General features: G+C 45.7%; 1 protein-coding gene across 4 annotated transcripts in view; it reads right to left on the bottom strand.

Moving 5' to 3' along the window:
• MAGI3 (membrane associated guanylate kinase, WW and PDZ domain containing 3) overlaps window positions 1-23800 on the bottom strand; it is a 74172-nt gene that overhangs the window by 30988 nt on the left and 19384 nt on the right. For all 4 annotated transcript variants that reach the window (XM_061471968.1, XM_061471965.1, XM_061471966.1 and 1 more), the window contains exons 2-3: window positions 3236-3352; window positions 1303-1422 (exon numbers count right to left, since the gene is read on the bottom strand). In XM_061471968.1, coding sequence (XP_061327952.1) covers window positions 1303-1422; window positions 3236-3352 — 237 coding nt within the window. The remainder of the gene's footprint in view (window positions 1-1302; window positions 1423-3235; window positions 3353-23800) is intronic.

Genomic DNA, 23800 nt, shown 5'->3' with positions numbered 1-23800 from the left:
CTAGGAATCATCGGTTGTTTTTTGGAAAAGAATTTCAGCAACTGACCTCTTTCCTGACTGCTCATATGATTTTTATTAGGGAATGGAGCACACAGCAAGAGAGCTTCCCCGAATTCCTGCTGGGGTAACTTTTGGTGGCTGGATATGGGTTTGACCATGTAAGTAAAATAAATAAGAAACCCTCAGAAAATATCAGGGAGGGTGAGGCTCAAAGTGATGTCAGCTAAAGGGGAGCTAAGGAAAAAATCCGAAGAGAAGACCCTGAGGAGACCTTAGAGCAGCTCCAGTGCCTAAAGGGGCTGCAGGAAAGCTGGAGAGGGGCTTGGGACAAGGGATGTAGGGACAGGCCAAGGGGAATGGCTTGAACCTGCCAGAGGGGAGACTGAGATGAGCTCTTAGGCAGAAGCTCTTCCCTGTGAGGGTGCTGAGGCGCTGGCACAGGGTGCCCAGAGAAGCTGTGGCTGCCCCATCCCTGGCAGTGTTCAAGGCCAGGTTGGACACAGGGGCTTGGAGCAAGCTGCTCTAGTGGAAGGTGTCCCTGCCCATGGCAGGGGTTGCAGCTGGATGAGCTCTGAGGTCCCTTCCAACCCAAACCTCTCTGTGACTCTATGGCATCAATGAAAGCTGCACATACTCATCATTTCCAAAAATTTGGCTGTTATTTGGTACAGTTCAAGTACAACTCTATATTTGAAAAATAAAAAATAGGCAGATTATATTTCAGGTTTTATAAACTTAGATACAAAAAGCAACGTGAGATGTTTGCAATCTGTTCTGCTCCCTTCATGACAATGTTTTTCCCCATCACATTTAACAAAACCAAATTTGCTACGGGTTTGGACAATGTGATCTAGTGCTGTTTAATTTTTCATTGCAGAATACTTTTCCCTTTCCTGCTGCAGCAGAATTTCCCTTGCCTTCTGTCCTTCTGACTTGTGCCTCTGAGAACATGCATCTGTTCTCAAAGATTTAAATACAATCGACTCAACTCTGTTAAATCAAAACTGTACCAAGCACAGACAAACATTTTTTGAGTCCTTCCTCAGAAACACAATAGGGAAAATATTCCCATGGCATTAAGTCTGGTTGAAAGGACAACCTGTGATTTACTAGAGAGACTTAAGCCTGCTACTCCTTTTCACAGGCAGTCCATAAAGAAGCTTAATACATTGCTACTCTGCTAGTGTAATGATTGTCAATGGGCAGGAAAAGTGCACCTCTTGGGTATAAGGAGCTACACTTAGACCAAGACACTGGACACGAGTACTGCTACTCCCATTCCACTAAATGTCATCAACATACCATCATAGGTTCCACTTTCTAGCAAGGCTCCACTTTCTTCCAGTGCTTTAAACTGCTCAACAGGAATGAAATTATAGTCTACCCCAGGGACCTCCCCATCTCTGGGAGCCCTTGTAGTGCCTGAAAAGACAGAGAAAACACTCTTGTAAGATACTTACGTGCTGCCTGTTTACCAAATACTGCCTGCTGTACAGTTCAGTAAAACCAAAATCTGTTTGAATCTTTACACAACAAAGATGCAACCCCAGTAAAGATAAAGAGTTAGAACACTAGTGAACAAGTGAACAATAATGTATAAAACTAGGCCAATAAATTATGCAGGAATGACAGCTCCTCTTCACTGAGGAAGGAGGAGGAAAAAAAGCTGGGTGGTGTGGTAATTAGAGAGAATTATTCCTTATGCTCAGTGAAGCAAAACCAACTTCTGTGGAAGCTGACAATGACTGGGCCAGGCAGTTGGAGTCTGGGGTTCTGGAGACCGGTTTAACAGCTATGGTATTTCAACACTGTTAGGTTGCTTTGTTTCCTGCTGTTTCCACTGGTACCAACTCACTAACTAGATTTCTGGGCCACTAAACCCATATCTGAGCACAGAAACTGATTTTTAACCTTACAATTCAGAGTGTAATTCAGCCACAGTCCAAACCCTGGCTGTAGGTAAGCTTTTTCAACGTAATCAGTAAATTGCTGTGTTAATGCAGAAGTTCTCAAAGTGTTATGTCTATAAATACATGCCTCCCATAGTTATAACAGCTTAATTAAAGCTCTCCTGGGAAAGACTCCACTGATTCATTACTGCCTATATCCTAACAGTATTTTAAAGGCATTTATAATGTCTTAAAGGCATTTATAATGTCATTTTGTCAGGCAGCAGCATGAACAAGAGCTGCTACTAAATAAACTGCATTCCACTATCATTATCTTTTCAGAAAGTCACAAGCTCTTGGGTGCACTCCGTATGGTAACAATGCTAAATGAAGAATGGAATTCCTGTAGTTACAAAAATGTTAGCTGACAAACTTCAGTTTCTAGTGCAGTGAATACTTAAAGGCTTTTTAAATCAGTGAACCTTTGAGACAAGGTAAAGAATGATCTGCAGATAATTAAGGACTGAAATGACACAGAAGGGTGAGAGACAGGATAGCTGGCAGAGCGTCCTATACCTTTGCACTGTGCTTTCTATAAATGTCTACTCATAGGAGCAGTAACCTTTAGGCACCTCGCTAAAGGCAAGTTAACACCTGTGTGGGTCAGAGAGGGAGAGGCTAACAGATGCTCAGAGCAGAAGGGCTGGCATAACTGATGAGACAGGACCGTCCAGATTCTCTCACTAATTAATTCTTGCTGTGATACTAAAGTTTGTCCATGTGCTGTTCCTTCTTCCTCTTTTTGGGCCACTTTCCTTCTTGCTATCACTTCCTTGTACTGTCTTCTCAGGATGACTGAACCCATGTAACTTCTGTCATTGCAACCCTTTCTGCATGTAATCCCTCCTGCAACTCTTCTTTCCAGCTACGCTGCTTTGCCTAATGCACATGACCTTCTCAAGGTCTTGGTTTCCTCTTTGTGCAAAAAAAGAATACATCAACAAAAATCAGGATGTGTTTGCCCTGCTTGATCATGCTAAGGAAGATATATTTCCCATGGTAGCTGTGGTTATTCTAACAACTGACAAACTTCCAATGAGTAAAACACAGATGGAACCAAAATACGCTGAGCTTGAATCCTAAAGTTTTGCTGTTTTGTCAGTCCATACTGGCTGTAACTTTTCAATGCAACTGAAGATACAGAAGTATTCTAGCAAAGCCATTGACAGAAGTTCCTGCTGCAAGCTAAAACTCTAAACCAGATTAAGAGAGAAGGATTTAAAGCTCTCAAATGATGTGGCAGTTAGCAGGAACAGATCGAATGAGGCTGATCTTTACATACTTACAAGGGATGGTTCTCAAGTAGAGATTGTCTCTGATCACTTGCTGGAGTTTATGGTCTATTGAGCCCTTCTGGAACTGAAGGCTCAAGTAGTGGCGCAAGTCTTTGTTGATGACTTTTCCTTAAGAAACAACAAACAAGAAAACTCATAAAAATTAAGCAGGATCTCACAAGGACAGCACTTCACCGCTATAGATGTTTCAAATAGAGAAACCAGTGGAAAGAGTTGGGCTGTTTTAAATGCAAAGACCTGAACAGAAAAGCCATTCTATGCCACCAAGGCCTGACTCTGCTGCTGTAAATTGGCACAGGGACTGTAAGCACAGCTGAGCAACAGCCAACCACCCTCAGTGTCTCCCAAGCGAGACAATGACAATGTTCTGGAATTGTCTGGAAATCACAAAGAAATATTAAACCACAAAATCTATTACCAAAATTCAAAGTCTCTACAGGCAGGAAACTGCTTCAAAATACAGTGATGATACTTTCTATTCAATTTACAGCTACTGGTTGGGCTCCTGACCTCAGTATTTTATCACATGGGAATCTGCATTGTTGGTATTCTAAAAAGAAAATATTTTCTTTTCAAAACCCCTGCATGATAGAAGAGAGCTTTTTTACAATTATTCCCTTGCAATACTTCTGTCAGGTATCATTAGTGAATCTGTCATATCACTAGATAACCGCGGCCCCTTCAGCACACAAATAACTGAGCTCTTGTATTACTGCTTCATCCTTCTGACAGAAGGGTACAAACCAATCTTTTGTACCCTGTCATCTTCCCAGAAAGCACATTAAATAGGGCTCAGTGACCTTGATAAATTTAAGTTATGTACTACAGCAGAACACTCAGGGCTTTAGGGGAAAAGACTCAGTCTTTGTCTTCCAAACCCAGTGTAGGAGATGCCCAGTAGCAGGCATATGCTGGTGTAGCATAAGAGCAAACAAAAGCTGGAGCAAACGCTGCTCCTATTAAATTACATCAGCAACAGGCTATGAAATGCATCAACCTGCCACAGGAGTGATTCAGACAGGAGCCTTTGAAGCCTGCCGAGACCAACTGCTGAAGAGGCCATCTCAAGAGGTTCAAGAATGAAATGGGGCACAGGCCCACACCAGTGTTAATAAAAAGCTCAGCTACGCCTTAAACTGAGATTTCTGTACTTCCATGGAATGGCAAATCTGGAAAAAACCCACCAAACCCCAAAAACCCCTTCCACCACTAACCAGTTTCTCCCAACCATGTGTCACTGCTGGAAAGTTCACTGCACGTTTTCATTTGACAAGTTTACACTTTCCCTTCCCTTTTTGCCAAGTCAAGGGCAGATGCACACCTTATACCCATCTCAAACTTTACCTCTGCTATCACCATTCACTAACAGCAAACTGTATTTTAATTTGCACCCTCTCAATGGCATGCTGGAAAGTATCTGAGTGAAACCAAGGTTACCTATCAGCCCTCTCTTCACAGAGGTCTGCACTGTCTGTAAATAAACCAAGTAGCAGCCTTCCAGTATCTGAAGGGCGGCTATAGGGATGCTGGGGAGGGACTCTTCATTAGGGACTGCAGTGACAGGACAAGGGGTAATGGGTTAAAACTTAAACAGGGGAAGTTTAGATTGGATCTAAGGAGGAAATTCTTTCCTGTGAGGGTGCTGAGGCACTGGAATGGGTTGCCCAGGGAGGTTGTGAATGCTCCATCCCTGGTAGTGTTCAAAGCCAGGTTGGACAGAGCCTTGGGTGAGATGGTTTAGTGTGAGGGGTCCCTGCCCATGGCAGGGGGGTTGGAACTGCATGATCTTCAGGTCCTTTCCAACCCTAACTATTCTATGATTCTATGAAATCCCAAACTAAGCCACTCTAAGCCCAAGCAAAGAAATAAGCCCACCACACACACACAGAGGTAGCACACCCAGTGCCTAATGTGAGCCCTGAGCTCCAAAAGCATATTTCTCACCCCTTTTGAACACTGCCATTTAAGAACCGTATCCAGAAACACAAAGAGCAATGCGCAGCACTGAGACACCACCACAGTACAATCCTCACAGCTTTCCAGGAGTTTTCCAAGCAATACAGCAATTCCCACTAGTGTGGGTGGGGTGAGCAGCTCCCCTGTCCCCTGACTCCTTCCCAAACAGGAATCTGGCAGCACCTCCGGGGCTCCCCTGGGCCTGATGCTCTGGGCTGTTATGACAGCGAGCCCCCCAGCTCAATTCCCTATTTTGCCATCACGAGCTGTGTTCCATAAAACTTTGGATTTGCTTCCTGCAGCGTAATGAGCAAAACATGTCATGGAAAATGAAAACAAATGGTGTAATCCCCAGCAAGAAAAATATTTTCCATTTGTTGCTACAAATCACTTTATTGTTTGTAGACAAGATGGTTTCTCAGCATTAAAAAATGTTTTACCCCTAAAACGGTCCATCCATCTCCCTGTCAAAGCCAGATCTATGGCACTGCGCTTCAACACTACACGCATATTTCACTTAGGCAGATCAATACACGTACTTCACTCAGGCAGATGAAGCTGGTTGTTACCTCTGTTCAGAGTGTTTCAAGTGGGACAAACTTGGCAAGAGGTGAAAATCTGTGCTGGATGTAAAATTCTAGAGGTTTTATTTATTCCCTGATCTTACCCTCTTCACGTTTTAAAATGTAAAAGCTCATAAACCTGTTTCAATAAATATCAACTCAGTCTAAATAAAAGAAGTCAAAGCAAAGCTGGTACGAAGGATGTGCTGACATTGAGGGGCTGACCTTAACATAAAAACCTTCACGATCAGACTGTAGCCTGAGACTAAACTGAAGATTGAAAAGATTGCCTGAGGAAAATAGGAGAAAGTCAAACAAAATAGTAACCAAAATGACAAAGTCACAAAGAGAACTGTGCATTAGAAAACAAAAAATAAGGACTGCTTTAGGCAACCTCCATAGCTTGTTTTTTACTCAAAACCCAGATATTTCCCCCCTTAAGGCGCTGAACGTGCTCCTTACATTGTTTTGCGCAGGCTTTTAGGAGCCCCTCATGTATCAGACTCTCCAAAATGATCTAATAAGTGCGGGGTTGGTGTTTGTTGCACTGCTGCGCTGCCTCTGAAGGATGCCAAACACAACACAGGGACGAGTCAAGAGGAATAATGTACTTCATACCATTCAGGTTCTGCAAGATGAACAGGCACAAGCCTTTTGCTTTCACTTTAACTTAAGCACAAAGGAACTGGTTCAACAGGGACTGCAGACTGCAGTTTGGTGAAGAAAACGAAGTCACTGCAGGAGAAAAAAGGCTTAAGGAGCACTGCAGCAAAACACAGCGCTGTGAAGGACGGAGGCAAGTATGAGGGACAGAGACAATGCAAAAACCAGAGGTCATGGCTTTTATCTCTCATTACACCATAAACCCTAATGGTCAGGCTACCCTCACTGCTGCACTCAAGCAGGACAAAGACACTATTTATACATCCAGCCTGTCGTGGAAACACTGAGGTATACATGTTGCAATTACAAAGAGATGGGTATGGCCACGGTGCTACTGGAAGTCAACACAAAAAGGTCCATTTCTAGATTAGTAATGCTGGTAAAACAACACAGCTCATAATTGAAATATGCAATCAGATTCTAAGAATTCAATGGGTGAATGTCATAAATCACAGCAAAATAATCCCAGCCTGGTTTGGGTTGGAAGGGACCTTAAAGCTCCTCCAGCTCCAACCCCTGCCACAGGCAGGGACCCCTTCCACTAGAGCAGCTTGCTCCAAGCCCCTGTGTCCAACCTGGCCTTGAACACTGCCAGGGATGGGGCAGCCACAGCTTCTCTGGGCACCCTGTGCCAGCGCCTCAGCACCCTCACAGGGAAGAGCTTCTGCCTAAGAGCTCATCTCAGTCTCCCCTCTGGCAGGTTAAAGCCATTCCCCTTGGCCTGTCCCTACAGGCCCTTGTCCAAAGCCCTTCTCCAGGTTACCTGGAGCCCCTTTAGGTACCATAAGGCACCTTGATGATCATCTAGCCTGGCTAACTCTGCTAATACATGGAATACATGCAACATCCCCACAAATGACTGTGAAGAGCACGCGGAAATCCTGTTTCATTCCAACGTGCACGCCATGCAGGCAGCCATAGGTGACCGCTGTCGGAAGGCACATCACTTGCCCTGTGATGCTGAGGGCCAGACTGATGTTTCCATGCCAGCTCCTCCTGGAAACAGGCAGCTGCAACGCTGAGGGCCCAATGATGGCATTTTTTCGTTCAAACTGCTCAAAAAATACTTTGTTAGTTATAAAAGCAATCTTTCCAAGCGGCAGTTTATTAAAAGCATGCTACTTTCTCATTAAGCTATATAGTTAATTACTAGGGCTTACGCTTCCACTGTAGCCTTCAGCACCAAACGCGGTTTAAGGGAGCCGATGTGAAACTGGAATTGCGCTCTCGGTCGTGCAGTAACCGCTTGCCTGCAGCCCCGGTGGCTTCAAGGATAAAAACCCCTCAGCCACTCACAGCAGGCCGGGGCAGGCAGCTGAGGCCTCGGACCGGGCCTGGGGCAGGGGGTTCAGGGAGGACCGGGCCCCACAGGCCCCGCGGCGGCGTTGGCCGGGCATAGCCGCGGTGAGGGCCCGGTCCCGCGGCAGTCTGCCGCCACCTCCCGGCGCTGCCGGGCTGCGGGCCCGGGCCGCCCCGCTGTGCCGCCTGCAGAGCGAGGCCTGCGGCCGGCCCGAGCCGTGCCCCGGCGCCGGTGTTCATCAGCCGGTGGCCTTGGAGCTGAACGGCCTCTTCCTCCCACCCTTCCCCGCTCCCCAAACCCCCGTCAGCCCTCCCTCGGCTGACCCCAGCACCCTGTCCGCAAGGGCTCTGAAGCAGGAACAGAACGAAAACGATGCAGGTTAGCTAACTGCCTTAGCTGCTTTCTTGAGAAGGCTCAGTGGGACCTTACTGCTCTCTACCCCTACCTGACAGGAGGGTTTGGAGAGGTGGGATCGGTGTCTGCTCCCAGGGAACAAGGGATGGGACAAGAGGGAACGGCCTCAAGCTGCCCCAGGGCAGGTTTAGATGGAGCTGAGGAACAATTCCTTCCCCAAAGGGTGCTCAGGCATTGGAACAGGCTGCCCAGGGCAGGGCTGCAGTCACCATCCCTGCAGCGCTCACACCCCCTCAGTGCCATGGGTTAGTGGTGGCCTTGGCAGTGCTGGTACAGAGGTTGGACTGGATGAGCTGAAAGGGCTTTTCCAGCCTGGCTGATTCCATGCCGTGTGATTTTGTTTTCTCAATGGCAGCAAAGCAGGGCAGAAAAGTAACCAGAACTTCACACTGGAAATTCAGACCGTCACACACGCAAACAGAATTCCTCACTGCCCAAGGTTACGCTCAGCTGCCTGATGTGTTAATGCAAGAAGCAGCTGCAACAGGCAACCTGGAATATGAAAATTACCCATGAAACACACATTAAGGGTTAATAAACCAGCTAAACGGCCTTGCTTAGAACTGGCTCACTAAAATAGGAAGTCGATCAAGTGGAAAACAGTTACAGTTTTAATTAAAACTAGCCTGTCAATACACACAGTAAGATGAAGTGATTGTTGACGGGACTAAGCAAAAGCCATTTCAAGAGAGGCTCTGCTGAACAGTTACTCTGTACCAGGAAACCAAAGTTATAATTAGTGTGCAACACATTAACTCTGTGATAACCCTCATCCACTACTTGCATATAATAATTTAATGCAAGTTACAGATCCTGTGTTCACTGAACACAGACCATTTCTAAAAGCATGCAACAGCATCACCTTATTCACGGTAGGTGGAAAAGATGGGAAGGCCCAGCAGTGCCATAGCCCTCACTGATGCTGCTCACCCAGCCAACACACACCTGCATTCCCTGTCCAGGAAACAGATGGAAGGTCCAAATTACTTGAATTCAAACACAGCACCACTTTGGGAACATCCACCCCAGCCAGCAAGTGCAGGTTTCTTCAGCTCATGGGGCAGGAACACTGATGTGAATCTGATTTTCCTTCACAGGCTCCAGTAGCCCTGGAACCACCAAGGAGAACAACCAAGGCAGAGAGTGCTGCTTGGCAGCTCGCACCTCAGTGCTAGAGCCCACCAAGGGCTCCATGGACATGGTCCTGCTCAACACCTCCCTGTCTTCCATGTAATGGATGCAAGAACCTAGGTTTGGCCTCTGCCCATTACAGAGGGAAGCTCCATGGGGAAAATTCAGGCCAGTAAGGAAGCTGAGATGACAACCACATCTGTACCAGCAACCCGCCTGGGAACTGCGATCCTGGTCCTATTGTGGGCTGATCTCAGCTCAAGTTAACTTCTGCTCATTCCCTGGGAGCAATCACGCTCACTGTCAGGTGAAGGATTACCAAGAGACAAAGAGCTAGAAAGAGCAACAAAATCGTCATGTTCGGTGCACAGGGCTCAATCAGCACCTATGTGCCATCCAGTGCTGACCCACTGCTTCAGAGGTAAGCCGCTGCATGAATGTTCAAAGGCAGATAATCATCACAGCAATGTGACATGTACAGCTTCATTTGCCTTTTAATGAGGCTCAAGCAGCAGTAGGTCCATGCTGCTCTGCTCCCAAAGTCTAAATGAATCACCACTGTTGATTGCCAGAGCTGACACCAGAAAAGGCCAACCATTGACTCACTCAGCCGAGACTCTCTGAAGGGCCACAGCAGGCTGGTCTCTGGCTTGGATACTCGAAGGGCATCTTGATTTGCTCTATTGCTGGTAGGTAGTGACATCTGTCTGAAAACAGAGATCTGTCATAAGACACACATTCTTCCCTGACAATGAAAAGAACAGACAAGGTGAAGAATGAAACTGGATTTCCTAGAACAAACGTAGGAGATGAGCCAGATACATTGAAGCTTGTTTTCAGATGTGAAATGCAAATTATGCATTTTACAAAGATAAGATTAAAAAAAAAAACCCTCAAGTTATTAACGGGTATGAAAAAGGAGCAAAAATATATTGTAATCTGTTCAGGCCATAGTGGCAGACTTCTCACCTTCTCCTTCAACCCAGGATCATCTGCAGAGCTTTGGGCTGAGAGCGGATCAACAGACATCAAGAACCAAACTCTTCTGAAATTACCAACACTGTATAAGCAGGGGGAGAATTGGGGAATGGCTTGGGAAAGTTGTTTGGCAAGGGAAAGGAAAGCCCTGAGGATGAGAAGCTGATGAGCAGAGATAAAACTGGAGTATTTGGGAATAGGGATAGGTATCAAAGGAGACACTGGGATAATGCTGGGAAAAGAAAGGATTTTTAAAATAGATTTTAAATTCCTTGTCAAGAGGTCTTAAAAAACTTTCAGCTATTAACAGGATCCCACTACAGGTGCTGGGCTGGGTGAATTCCCCTTTACTACATGTCTGCAAAGAGTATCTCACTGAAGACAAGGTCAGCAAAGATACTTTTATTAAGCCATGCTGCACTCTGCAAGCTACACAAGCATCCCCCCAACAACTTAAAGCTGTGGACTGGAGCTGCTGGCACAGGGTTAGTATCAACTGTGACTTGACTGCAGGAGCAGCAGAGACATTCCAGGTATAGGTGATGAACATTACGTGGAGGAACAAGAGGCTCAGGAACAAGTGGAGCAAACCATGGAGAGAAGGGCAGAGATGTGGCCACGCATGGCATCTGTGTGTGGGAAATCCAAATCAATCTCGTTCCACAGCTCTGGAAGTTATTCCAGCATCTGGAGGAAGCATGTAATAAAGGAACAAAAACAGTAGTTGAGGAATTATCCAAACTTTCAGGCAAAGAACAATTTGGGAGAAGACCTTTACCCTGTTCTTCCTTTGAGATGAACTTTTGTACACAGCCCTGCTGAGAACATCCCAGTCTTCTGACAGCTTAGATTGCTATAGCTTTGCTTGGTTTTACCATGCTTTTTAATTGCATCACATAAAGATGCAATAAAGGGCCACTAGCTATATGGAAATCATTACCCTCCTGCATGCCAGCGTCCTACAGAGATGGATTCAGGAGAGATCCAGACTTGGGGTGGTTTTTGCAGGTGAATCTGACCTCCTCTGTGCACTCTCAAGCTGTCCTGCCCACTGTTCTCCTGTGCAATAAAAACTGACATCTCATAAATAATGAAGAGCTATGCAAATAGCTACATTTACAAGACTCATCTTACAGATCAAGACCGGTTTACAAATCCCTACAAGTACTCCAAGGCACAAAGTACAACACAAGCCCAACCGGTATGGGTGGGAAACACAGAATGAAGGAAACAGGACTGGAAGAGACCTCACTGACAAGCAGCAGGACCTGCCTGAGCAGTAGCAGAAGGAATTTAATTCCTCCAAGTAACACAACTAATCCTTAAACCTTTAAGGACAGCAGCAAATCTTGATTCTTTGTACTGAGGAGAAATCATGGTGCAGAGCCTTTGCCAATTCCCATGATGTGAAATAAAGGTTGTTAAGTGGCTAAATGTTAGTAGTGTCAATCTTCTTTAAAGAAAATTGAATTAAGGATCTTTCATGAAGCTGAACTGTGGCTTTGTCATTAAAGATATTCTGCAAATTCAGAAGAAGTAAAGGGTAAGTATGTCAGATTCATCTAATTACATTAACATGATAGATGCAGAACAATTCACAGAAGAATTTACATAGGGCCCATTGTACAGAAAAAAGCTCAAGGCACTTCATAGCCACAATAATCTGTCAAACCAGACTCATTTACTAGCTGAAAGCTGAAAAATATTAGAAAGGTCTACTTTGAAAGGTTTCTTCCATTGTACTTTGTTAGATGCTGTCCAAGCAATTCTTGGTAATACATATTTTTATTTACAGAAATTCTGGTAGAGAGAAGCCTTCCAGTATTAATGAATTGTTTACCATTGCATTCAGAACACTGGAAGGATGTTTTAGAATCACTGAATCATAGAACAGAATAGTCAGGGTTGGAAAGCACCTGAAGATCATCCAGTTCCAACCCCCTGCCATGGGCAGGGACACTAAACCATGGCACCCAAGGCTCTGTCCAACCTGGCCTTGAACACCGCCAGGGATGGAGCATTCACAACCTCCCTGGGCAACCCATTCAGTGCCTCAGCACCCTCACAGTAAAGAACTTCCTCCTTGTATCCAATCTAAACTTCCCCTGTTTAAGTTTTAACCCATCACCCCTTGTCCTGTCACTACAGTCCCTAATGAAGAGTCCCTCTCCAGCATCCCTACAGGCCCCCTTCAGACACTGGAAGCTGCTCTGAGGTCTCCACGCAGCTTCTCTTCTCCAGGCTGAACAGCCCCAACTTTCTCAGCCTATCTTCATACGGGAGGTGCTCCAGCCCCTGATCATCCTCATGGCCCTTCTCTGGACTTGTTCCAACAGCTCCATGTCCTTTTTATGTGAAGGACACCAAAACTGTGCACAATGCTCCAAGTGAGGTTTTATGGTACTGCTGGAATAAATAAGAACTCTTTATCCAGATTTCAGAAACAAGGTTGCCCCAAACCTCATTACAGTAGGTACATCCCACTTCACTTTAGGGATTTTCTTATTTGTGTTAGTAATACAAAATACACTCGGAAAGCAGCAGTAACTATGAGCTTGGACTTTTTAAGCCTATAGATTTAGGAGATCGCTCATTACTAGAAATGATCAAAGGGGCGATCAACACAAGCCTTTACAGGATAACCCGCTCAGCTCCTCAGACTAGGTGGTGGTTGATTCAGGTAGATAAAGTCTCTTAATCCCCATTCCTGAATGTCCCACCATACTTTGTTATACTGCTTCCTTGAAATCTTAGGGGGTTGGAAACGTTCTACCACCAGCCCACTGTTGGTAAAGCGATGCAAAAATAATCTGACTTTGCGTTTGCTTAGGAACTTCATCCTGAAAGCAGTACAAGTTCTGAAGATCACTAAAATACTCTTTGGAAGGCATATCCCCAAGCAACCTTTGAGAAATACAAAAAGCACTGGCAAATAATGCGTTGTTTAGTCTGAAAAGCACTTGGATCTGAAAAGGACATGAGATGAAGTATCAGCAGTGGGAGCCTCTATGTAATCCTCCAGGTCTTTATTTTTGGCAGTGTAGAAACAGGGAACTTGACTGTAACAGAAGCCTCTAGATAGTGAATAAACATGGCTGGGTTCCTCATCTACCACAGGGGAAAAAGGAAAAAAACCTATTGTTTAGTGCAGAAGGAAGAAGAAAGAAAACATTGGCAGAACACAGATGGCATTTAGACAGTCTTTCAGTGCCATTTGGTTGCTATATGAAAATAACACTTGTTACCCAACCAACAATTGCCTCCGTTTGCAAATAAATGCATCATAGTTGGCTGAATCTTGGAAGTGAAGAATAAGGATCCAGCACTGTGAAATCAAGAGGTTTTAAACAGAGGAAAGAAGCTTCTTCTACCTCCCTAGCTCCAGAGCAGGAAACATCCACATGTAGCTGGTGGGGGGACAGTCCTGAGCACCCACAGAGGGCAGCTCCCATCTAACCACAACCAACAACAGACACCCTTTAAACCACCTGGAAGCAAAAGCATTCAGCTCCCATGCCAGAACACACACCAAGCGAGGACAGCAGCGGTAAAGCTCAAGAGCAAAGCCCTGGGCTGCCAGGGCTCGAGAAGCATGAGAGCAGGACTCCAATCGGCTCCTCGGACATCGCCACATCTCCAAAGGGGCACCCGCAGCTGCGAACACACGGCAGGCTGGGGACATGCACTGCTGTGGAACTGCAGAGTAAGGTGTTAATTAACAGCAGGCTCATTTGGAAACCCATACATAGGATGACAACAGGTAAAGGCTCTATGGGACTAGCATGCTGCAGTGGTTATTTCAGTTACGAGACTCCATTAGAGCCTGGCAGTTATGTGAAGAGGCAGGTATCATTGCATGAATGCATATACATGTAGTGGGGTTCACAGAATCCCAGGGTGATTTGGGTTGGAAGGGACCTTAAAGCTCACCCCGCTCCAAGCCCTGTCACGGGCAGGGACCCCTTCCACTAGAGCAGCTTGCTCCAAGCCCCTGGGTCCAACCTGGCCTTGAACACTGCCAGGGATGGGGCAGCCACAGCTTCTCTGGGCACCCTGTGCCAGCACCTCAGCACCCTCACAGGGAAGAGCTTCTGCCTCTTGATTTCCTGTCTCTGAAACAAAACATGCATGTAAAAACCCCAGAATGATCAGTACACCAAGAGATAATGAGAAGTGCTGGCAATTACAGGTGGACCACACAGTTCATTACTTTTCACTGAATGCTGCTTTTTCTTCCCTGTATTTCATTACACCTTGAGACATTGTCAGCCTGTGCATGCTTTCTGTGGAGTGACAGCAGACATCCTTTTAAGTTGGTTTTGTGCAAAGTACTGGTAGCAAAAAAGCTCACATCCCCTCATCCATTTTCTGCCTTTAACCTTAAGGATTTTTAAAATGAAAATCTTTTGAGTGAAATTCAGACTTTCAGATACCAGCTTCAAGCATATAAGTATCAGATATGATTAGAGTAGTACAGTGCACATGCAAAGAAACCCATTGCCCATGGGAGTACAATCAGGAGAATTACCAATGGGCAGGGTTTTCTCTGAAAGCACCAAGTATTTTAATGTACCATTATTAAACAGGAGAACAGCAAGGCACAAAGAACTGTACAGCTGTTTCTGATAGAAGATCAGACCCTGAAGGAGATACAAGTTGAGCTCAAAATGGTTTAAAATAATGAATGGGTTTCAAATAAAATGCAAACATAACCATTTCCTTCAACTTAGGAGAAGAAAAATGCCAAAGAACTTCCCACAAGAGAACAGTTCGACCTTTTAGATTATATATGGAGACTCTCCTCTCCTCTTTTTGAGTTGGTGTTTTAAGAAGTGAAAAACGCACTGAACAGATCAACAATCATTTGCTGATTTATAAAGATTTGCTATATTTTCAAGAGATGGTTTAATTCTCTGCTTCTCTCAAGATCCTTCCCCACTTTTCACTGGGAGGCAGAATGTATCCTGCTTAATTCATCGGAGCAGTTTACAGCTTCCTAAAACAACTAAGACCCACTGCAGAGAATTTGGGTTTAATTACTGTGGGGCAGTACCTAAAAGTAGAGCTACACCCTGCTCAGCATTTCGTATTTTGATACTATTACAATGGCTGAGGGAAGAGTCTTTGATGAGTGACTGCTGTGATACACCAGATGAAGATGTCCTTCCTGCAGGTCAGCAGGGAAGGCATCCTTCCATCTGACTCCACTGTAGCTGCACTGCCTCCTCATCAGTGCTGCTCTGCTTGTCCCTGTCCTCCTCCTTTTGTAGCAGAACCCTTGATATTCCATCCGCTAAAATGACACGATTTCCATCTCAAATAAGATGTATTTGCATACGTTCAGATAAACCACAGCCTGGAAGGACACTGACACAGGAGACACAAGGGCCTGCAGGGACAGACAGGACACAGGGAATGGAGACTGAGATGAGCTCTTAGGCAGAAGCTCTTCCCTGTGAGGGTGCTGAGGCGCTGGCACAGGGTGCCCAGAGAAGCTGTGGCTGCCCCATCCCTGGCAGTGTTCAAGGCCAGGTTGGACACAGGGGCTTGGAGCAAGCTGCTCTAGTGGAAGGTGTCCCTGCCTGTGGCAGGGGTTGGAGCTGGACTGAGCTTCAAGGTCCCTTCCAACACAAACCAGGCTGGGAGGCTGTGATTTACAGGGATATCTGGAATGCTCACTGAGCACAGCCTGGGAGCTTCAAACACCTCACAAAACACACATTTGCAAGATCCAGCCATCTCAAAGTAAGAGAGGAATGTAAAGCATGAGAGGCAACAGGCTTTGGACACCACAACAGCAGATGAATCCAGACACACTGAGCAGGACAGAATATCACCATGCAAGTGATGGAGCCTGTATGGAGACACACACACGGGCTCAAACACATTACAAGAGTGTTTTACACCAATCTAAAGGGTCAAACCAGCAATTAGAATTTGTAATATGCAAATGTGTTAAAAAATTAAAATACAGGCTTGTTTTAATAATAGCACTTTATTAAGGCTTCCACATTATGCACTCAATCCCTTGCTGAGTTTTAATCACCGAGCAACTCCCTGTAACTACAGAGGCTGTCTGGCATGAGCAGCATCTGTCACTGCATCCCTCGTACTGCAAAGTCAAATAAAGACATGGGAGCCTTGAAACCAGAGTACGCTGTAGCTGTCACAGATTATCATACAGAAATCATTTAGTCTGCTCTTAATTGAGCAGACGCAGAAGTGGAACACTCCAAACCAAAAGATAAGGAACTCAAATAACAGAGGTAATTCTCCTCAGGCGAAATATGGTTTCTTTTCCCCCAAGTTATAAACAATCTTCCCTTCATTCCCTTAAATTTACAATGTGAGGGTTTACTGTATTCACACTAGAGAGAAAGATTTACTAAGACAGCAAACAAACCAATTTGGTCTAGAAACACTATCATACACAAGTGAACAAAATGGTACTGGAGTCCCCAAACTCTTCAATATTAATGCTTCCCTTTGATACTCTGCTGCTAATGTGCAAATTCTAACTCGCTGACATTCCCATAGTGTTGGTTCAATACTCCACCCCAACAAGGGATTCCACATGACAACAGGGTACTTTTGCAGGTTAAACTACTGCAGTAGTTGGCAGAAATGGGGTACCCTTGTGTTTGCCCTAACACAGCATCACATTTCAGGCACTGACGTACACATAACATGCCATGTCTTATTACTTAAGCGGTGTGTACGCCTATAGAATGGCATGTTTCAGTCACATCCCCAAAGTAAAATGTCCTTGCAGCTGCTCGGTCTTACACAAGCCATTCAATCTGCTTGGGACTTGGCACTGTTTTCCCAGCATAAGGGTATGTGGTCACATGCCAAGACCTTTTCTTTTTTTTTTTTTTCCTTTCCTTTTAATTTGAGTGTTCTGATTAGAATAGAACCTATGCAAATCACAGACACTTTTATTTTTAGCCTGCTTTCCATAGGATGCAAGACATGCAATTACACTCTGCATAATTCCTAGGCCCACTAACCTATTTCAGTCTGGAGTCTGACAGAGTAAGAGCCAGACAGATTTACTCTCCTCACAAAGATGCTGTATGTCTGCCTGCTCTCCAGGAGCAGAACAAACCTCTTGGGTGACCAACCAACAGGGACAACAGAAAACATTCACAGCAAACTGCTTGCAAAATTCCAGCTCTGGGGCCCTTAGCACATGAGGGACGTGGACCTATTTGAGTGAGTCCAGAGGAGGCCATGGAGATGCTGCAAGGGCTGGAGCAGCTCTGCTCTGGAGCCAGGCTGAGAGAGCTGGGCTGGGGCAGCCTGGAGAAGAGAAGGCTCCTGAAGGGGAGACCTGAGAGCAGCTCCAGTGCCTGAAGGGGCTGCAGGAAACCTGGAGAAGGGCTTGAGACAAGGGATGTAGGGACAGGCCAAGGGGAATGGCTTTAACCTGCCAGAGGGGAGACTGAGATGAGCTCTTAGGCAGAAGCTCTTCCCTGTGAGGGTGCTGAGGCGCTGGCACAGGGTGCCCAGAGAAGCTGTGGCTGCCCCATCCCTGGCAGTGTTCAAGGCCAGGTTGGACACAGGGGCTTGGAGCAAGCTGCTCCAGTGGAAGGGGTCCCTGCCCGTGGCAGGGGTTGGAACCGGATGATTTTTTTAAGATCTCTTCCAACACAAACCAGTTTGATTCTATGAAAACCATTTCTTCGGCTTTGTCTGTGAGTGCCAGTAGAAGGTCCGGCATAGCTGGACCCATACCACAGCAAACTGGGCTCCGAAAACCGGACCCATCCCAAACGTCCCTGCCTCACACTGCCTGCAAGTGCAACAGTTCTCATAACAGCGTGGTTCATTCCCACACGCTGGCCTGTGCAGGAACACCATCGATGGGCTTTTTGGGCACGCGGCTCTGCTGGGCTCAACCCCTACTTAGGACACCTCCAAGCTCGCACCAGGGAAGGAGCCGGTCTTAGCACCAGACACATGATAAAGGAGCAACTGGAGCAAGTCCTGTTCCAAGGAACAGTTGTCATGCAGTTTTTATGAAGGAATTATTGCTTCTTGAACTGGCTTTTCAAGGACCTCGGGAAATCCCCCCACTCCCAGAGGTGGGCTGTGGCATTCCCAATGGATAGCTTCTGCTTCGCTACAAGAGAGGCAGTGAAGCAGTAAATTCACGCTGTGGATCACACAGCTGTGCCTCACTGCACTCCCAAGGCCTCCCAGAAAGGCAAACCACCACCTCTGCAGTGCCAGGTCAGCACTCCTCTGATCCCATTCCCAGATGGGCCATGTCACAGAGGTATGGATGAGTGACATCTCAAAACAACGAACTAACACACACACATGCAATCCCCACCCCCATTCTCTCTGTGCAATCGGGACAGTCAGCAAAATCCTAACTCCAGATGTGCACTGGCCATGACTAATCTTAATGCCTGACTCATACAGAGTTCACACAGTGATTCTGCATGGAGACATGCTTGGTTCAGGCTGCTCCAACAGCCAGGATCAGGGCACGTTGGTGGAACCACAGCGAGAGGTGGAGGAATCCCAGCAGCCAGCCCAGGACAGCGCCTGCAGGAGCACAGAACACGCACGGTTCTCACAGATACCCTCTTTGCACAAGCAGGGCTGGAAGGAAACAGGTTTCATAGGATCATGGAATGGTTTGTATTGGAAGGGACATTAAAGCTCATCCAGCTCCATCCCCTGCCACGGGCAGGGACCCCTTCCACTAGAGCAGCTTGCTCCAAGCCCCTGTGTCCAACCTGGCCTTGAACACTGTCAGGGATGGGGCAGCCACAGTTTCTCTGGGCACCCTGTGCCAGCGCCTCAGCACCCTCACAGGGAAGAGCTTCTGCCTAAGAGCTCAGCTCAGTCTCCCCTCTGGCAGGTTAAAGCCATTCCCCTTGGCCTGTCCCTGCAGGCCCTTGTCCAAAGTCACACCATTTTTATAAAAATAAAATACAAAAAATACTTTCTCTCAGAACACAAGCCATAACACAGGATTTTGTATCAGCTGTGCTTCATTTATACTGTTAACAGCATGCTGCTGTTGGAGTAGTCACAAAAAGAAAGAATGTTCTCCTATGCATTAAGTTAATCATCACATAGTATTAAAATTGAGAGGAATTTATCTCTTCCCTTATACACCATGTCCTGTTATTTCATCACTATTCATTTAGATTTATTTTCAGTTATGGCACCCAAGATTGTCAGTTAAATAAGAAATAGTGCTTTCTTTGAAGAGAAGAAGCATGAGCTGGATGCCAGCAAACAGGAACCGCTCAGCCTTTGGGATCCAACTGGTTTTCAGTGAAGTGCAAGCAAGAACTGAAATCACCTAGGGAGTCCTATTGCATCCCATCACAGCTCTTCACTGCAGAAACCCAGCTCCACAGCAAAGAGAACCAGAGCAATAAACTTCATGTGATTGCATCAGTGGTGCAGACTCACGAGCTCCAAAGTGAGTCATGGGAATGGTTTAAGTCACCACCACTGAAAGCTACAGCTCATTCAGAAGAGCTGTCACAGAAGCCCAGACTGGTTTGAGTTGGAAGGGAACTTAAAGCTCACCCAGTTCAAATCCCTGCTGTGGGCTGACACACCTTCCCTAGACCAGGTTGCTCCAAGCCCTGTCCAACCTGCTGTCAGCACAACTGTGTGCTCACCTCCACCGTTTGGCATGATTTCTAATACCCTCAGGCAGCTGATGCTGACATCTCCTTGTTACCTGCATCCCAGGAGAGTCAAGGCAGAGAGGTTCATGGGGTCACAAACTGCTGTGAGCAGTGCAGTGAGCACCCACCTTACCCATGGCTCACTCCTCAGCACCTGGGGACCCACCAGCTCCTGCCTGGCTTCAGACCAGCATCCAGTAAGTCTTTAAACGTTCAGCTCGTCGTTGCCTGTGTCTGTTGACGTGGAAGCCAACCCACAATGTGCCTGAAACACTCCATGGAGTAGCACGACCAGCAGGAGCATGAAGAGGTTCACACACACCTCATCCAAAGAGGTTTCAAGTCGGAGACAAGCTCCTTAACCTTGCTACTCCTTGAGAGCAGGGCTGCACGACAAATGCTCAGTGACCGAGGGCAGACAGACTGTAATGAGGCATCATCAAGATAAAAGTGTTTTATCAACCCAACTTGAAATGCAATTATGAAACCACCCATTTGCAGCAGCGATTTAGCCGACACAGTGTTTTTGCAGATGAGCCTGCTCTGAAATATAAGCTTCATTAAGCTTTAACTAATTACATCCCCTGTCCTAACTGATTGTTCACAATTTATTTTTATGGCCATGCAGGCAGAGAATCTGCAACATAAAGAAGGAGCCACTATGTTGAAGCAAAACAATGCAGTAGCTTTAAATTTACAGGAGGATATAGGTATTGAAGAGTTCCAATTTAGTGAAAAAATTGGCTTCATTATCGTTCCCACTCTAAAATGTCCCATAAATAGAAGTGTTTGGACCCTGGAGGACTCGGAAAAAACACACCGGTGAACTAAAAGTGATTTGGGAAATCAAAGAGTTGAACAATTCCTATCCTACAGATTAAGCACGCACAAAATCACAAAAATAGACACAACCCCATTCAAAGAACAAACCTTAACTATTAGATTCCTACAAAAATGGCCTATTTATCCCCAAAAGTACAATTATTATAACCTAGTTAAATATTTTTTTTCTCTAGAGCAACACTAGTAGCAGCAAAAAATGAAAAGATTCAGTTGCACTGTGTACATTTGAGTCCACATTTCAATACTTGCTTTGCCTCCCCATAAAGAGCATCTACTGAACTGGGAATTAATTATTTACTGTACTCGGCTTAATAGCAAGTGGGAAAGAAAGGAAGAAAGAGGCAAGCACACAGGTTAGTCATGAGCATGCTGAGGCTCTGCCATCACCAGGAACCCTGGGCACAGGGCTCCAGTCAATGCCATAACGTGGCTCTTCACAAGAGCCAACATCCGCACTGGGGAGAAACTGCATCCCGGTAGAAGGACTTTTCCCACCCACCAGCTACACCCCCCCACAGCCACCAAGGTGCTGCCACATGAGCAACACCAACACCCAAGGAAACACAAAAGGAAATGCAGTATAGTGGGCAGGTAAGGAAACAAAGCAGAGCTTGCCATTTAAAGGGTAGGCGTGGAGCAAGTTGACCTCCAACACGTCAGCAGCAAAGCCCAAGGTCTAAACACCATCGTAGAGTTCCAAACCTGAAGCATTATTATTACAGGAACAGTCACCTTCCCCTACAGCTGTGGTTTTTGCCTTAGCATCTCCTGGGAACAAGCACTGAGCCTACCAGGACATACAGCTTAGAGTTTGATAGTATCCTTAAGGATACTATAATTTATCTTAGCCAGTGTACCATGTCATGGTATATACATAATATATTCAGAGTAGCACCACTGAATGCTTTCAGTCCTAATGCTGAATGGAAAACCCTGTTATTCCTGAGTATGTTAAGACAGATGGTCATCAACGCCTCCAAATTTAGCACATTTCTGGGCTAAAACCTGAACCGAGACGCTCAGTAATCAGATAAACAGCACAAGGAACACGTAACTCCTTGACCTGACTGCACAACAGCACTGGGACAATCAATAAGTACTCTCGGAGGCAGGAAAGGCTACACCCAACATGGAAAACACCACTTGGTAGAGAGGTTTATGCCTTATGCAGACTCATAACATAGAATCACAGAATCCCAGGTTGGAAGGGACCTCAAGGATGATTTGGTCCAACCTTTGTATTGACATAACCTGCATAGCATGTGCAGCTTATATGCACATGACAATACCAGTTAAAGTAACATTAAAAGAATTAAACCTCTTAGACTCCTTGTTACATTATCAAACAAGTGTTTCCAACATCTTGCACAAGATAGAAAGTGTTTATTCCTTATGTCACTTTCTGCACTATCCTAAGAGTATCTTGCATGTGTAAAGGCCAGAACCATGGAAGAAGCTTTTTCTCGGGAACGGCAGCCAGTGAGTAAGCCCAAACCCAGCTAACCAACATCTAGTCAGCAGCTGTTCCCTTCCAGGAGTTCCTCACATCCCTATGCACAAGGTCTGGTTCGCTGTTAAATCTGAACCCAGGGAACTTCCCATAGGTGTCTGGGCACCACTGCAGCCATGTCCAGTTCCCAAAGCCATGCTGGGAACACACAGACCACATTCAGCATTTACCTTGAGAATCCATCCCCCTGCTTTCCCATCCCCTGCCTGCATGGAACATGCCCAAACCAGCCATTTCACCAGAGGGGCACCTGTGGAACTGAAATGTTAACTGTGTATTTCATCAATACATCTCTGATCTAATAAATCCCAGTACAGCCACGTGCTAAACAGCACTGTTCACAACATACACGCTTTCTCCAAATTTACTCCTTGTCCTGTTATTACCTGCGATGAGTAATGGGTCCCAAAACCAGAGTCATGCTGTTCTGTTGGACAGCAGGGGCAAGACGGGCGTTGAAGAGGGTGAAAAGGGAAGGATGACGCCAAGCCCATACTCATTTACTTTTCTAATGAGGAAATAAACCAAGAGGCACTGCAGAAGAGAATAATTCCAGAGGGCAGAGTGTTGTAACTGCAGCCACAGCTCTAAATTATATAGCCAGAAGGTCATAGCGATCTTTATCTTCCTCCTTTGCATGCACTCACCCATAGATACAACAATGGCAACTCCACTCCAGTAACAGAATTAACATTAAACTTTAAAGGTTAACCTTAAATGGCTGGTGTATTTTTTTGTTTTTCACTTCCTGTGCTATGCTCTTGCTGGCTAAACATCTTCATGTAACAGCAGGTAAAAACCCCACAGCACAACTGATGATCTTCTTCCACTGACAGCTGAAGTTAGATATCCAGAGTCATTTAAATTATGATGCATCCCATGCTTAGAAACCAGAAATGTTAACATTTTGCTAATAAAGGGTTAAGGAATTTAAATCAGTTCAACTGACCTTGGTATGACTTACCCACAACACTGTCAGCTCTTCAGCAACACAGATGGTGGACCTGATGCTGCCAATGGCTTAAGCTCCGAAAATGCTTCTATTTTTCTAATTATTATTATTATTTCCTCATGCTGTGTTTATTGTTTCATATTTGCCTCTGACTGCCAAGGAATTGTTCACTAATTGCCATGGGATTCATTCTGGGAGTACACAGCTGGGTACTTGGTCATGCAACAACTGCTTCTCAGCATTTCTTCTTCTTATCACTAGTTCGTAAGGAAACAGTCTCAACAGAGGATGTCAGCCAGTGTATGGAAAGAGAAGCTGGTAACTAACAGCTATTAAAATAGAACACTTCAGATTAATAATAAACCCATGTCTTACAGAATGGAAAGTCTACCTAGAGCAGACATGAAATGGGCAAGAGATGTTTCAATATCCTTATCGCAAGGGATTTATTACAGATTACTGCTGCTTAAGAGGAGCACATACCGGGAATGACACACTCCCGGAAGCACACCTTCTGCAAGATCTGGCCTTCCAGCCTCTTCTCAAGCACTTACCAAAGCACCTCCTGATGAGCGGCCAGAGAG

Source organism: Pezoporus flaviventris, unplaced genomic scaffold (genome assembly GCF_033815535.1).
Source record: "Pezoporus flaviventris isolate CSIRO_AGI_PZ_B2104156 unplaced genomic scaffold, CSIRO_AGI_Pfla_v1 ptg000069l, whole genome shotgun sequence".
NCBI classification, from domain to species: domain Eukaryota; kingdom Metazoa; phylum Chordata; class Aves; order Psittaciformes; family Psittacidae; genus Pezoporus; species Pezoporus flaviventris.
Note: the sequence above shows the minus strand (reverse complement) of the source record. Positions and strands in the feature narration are given on the sequence as shown.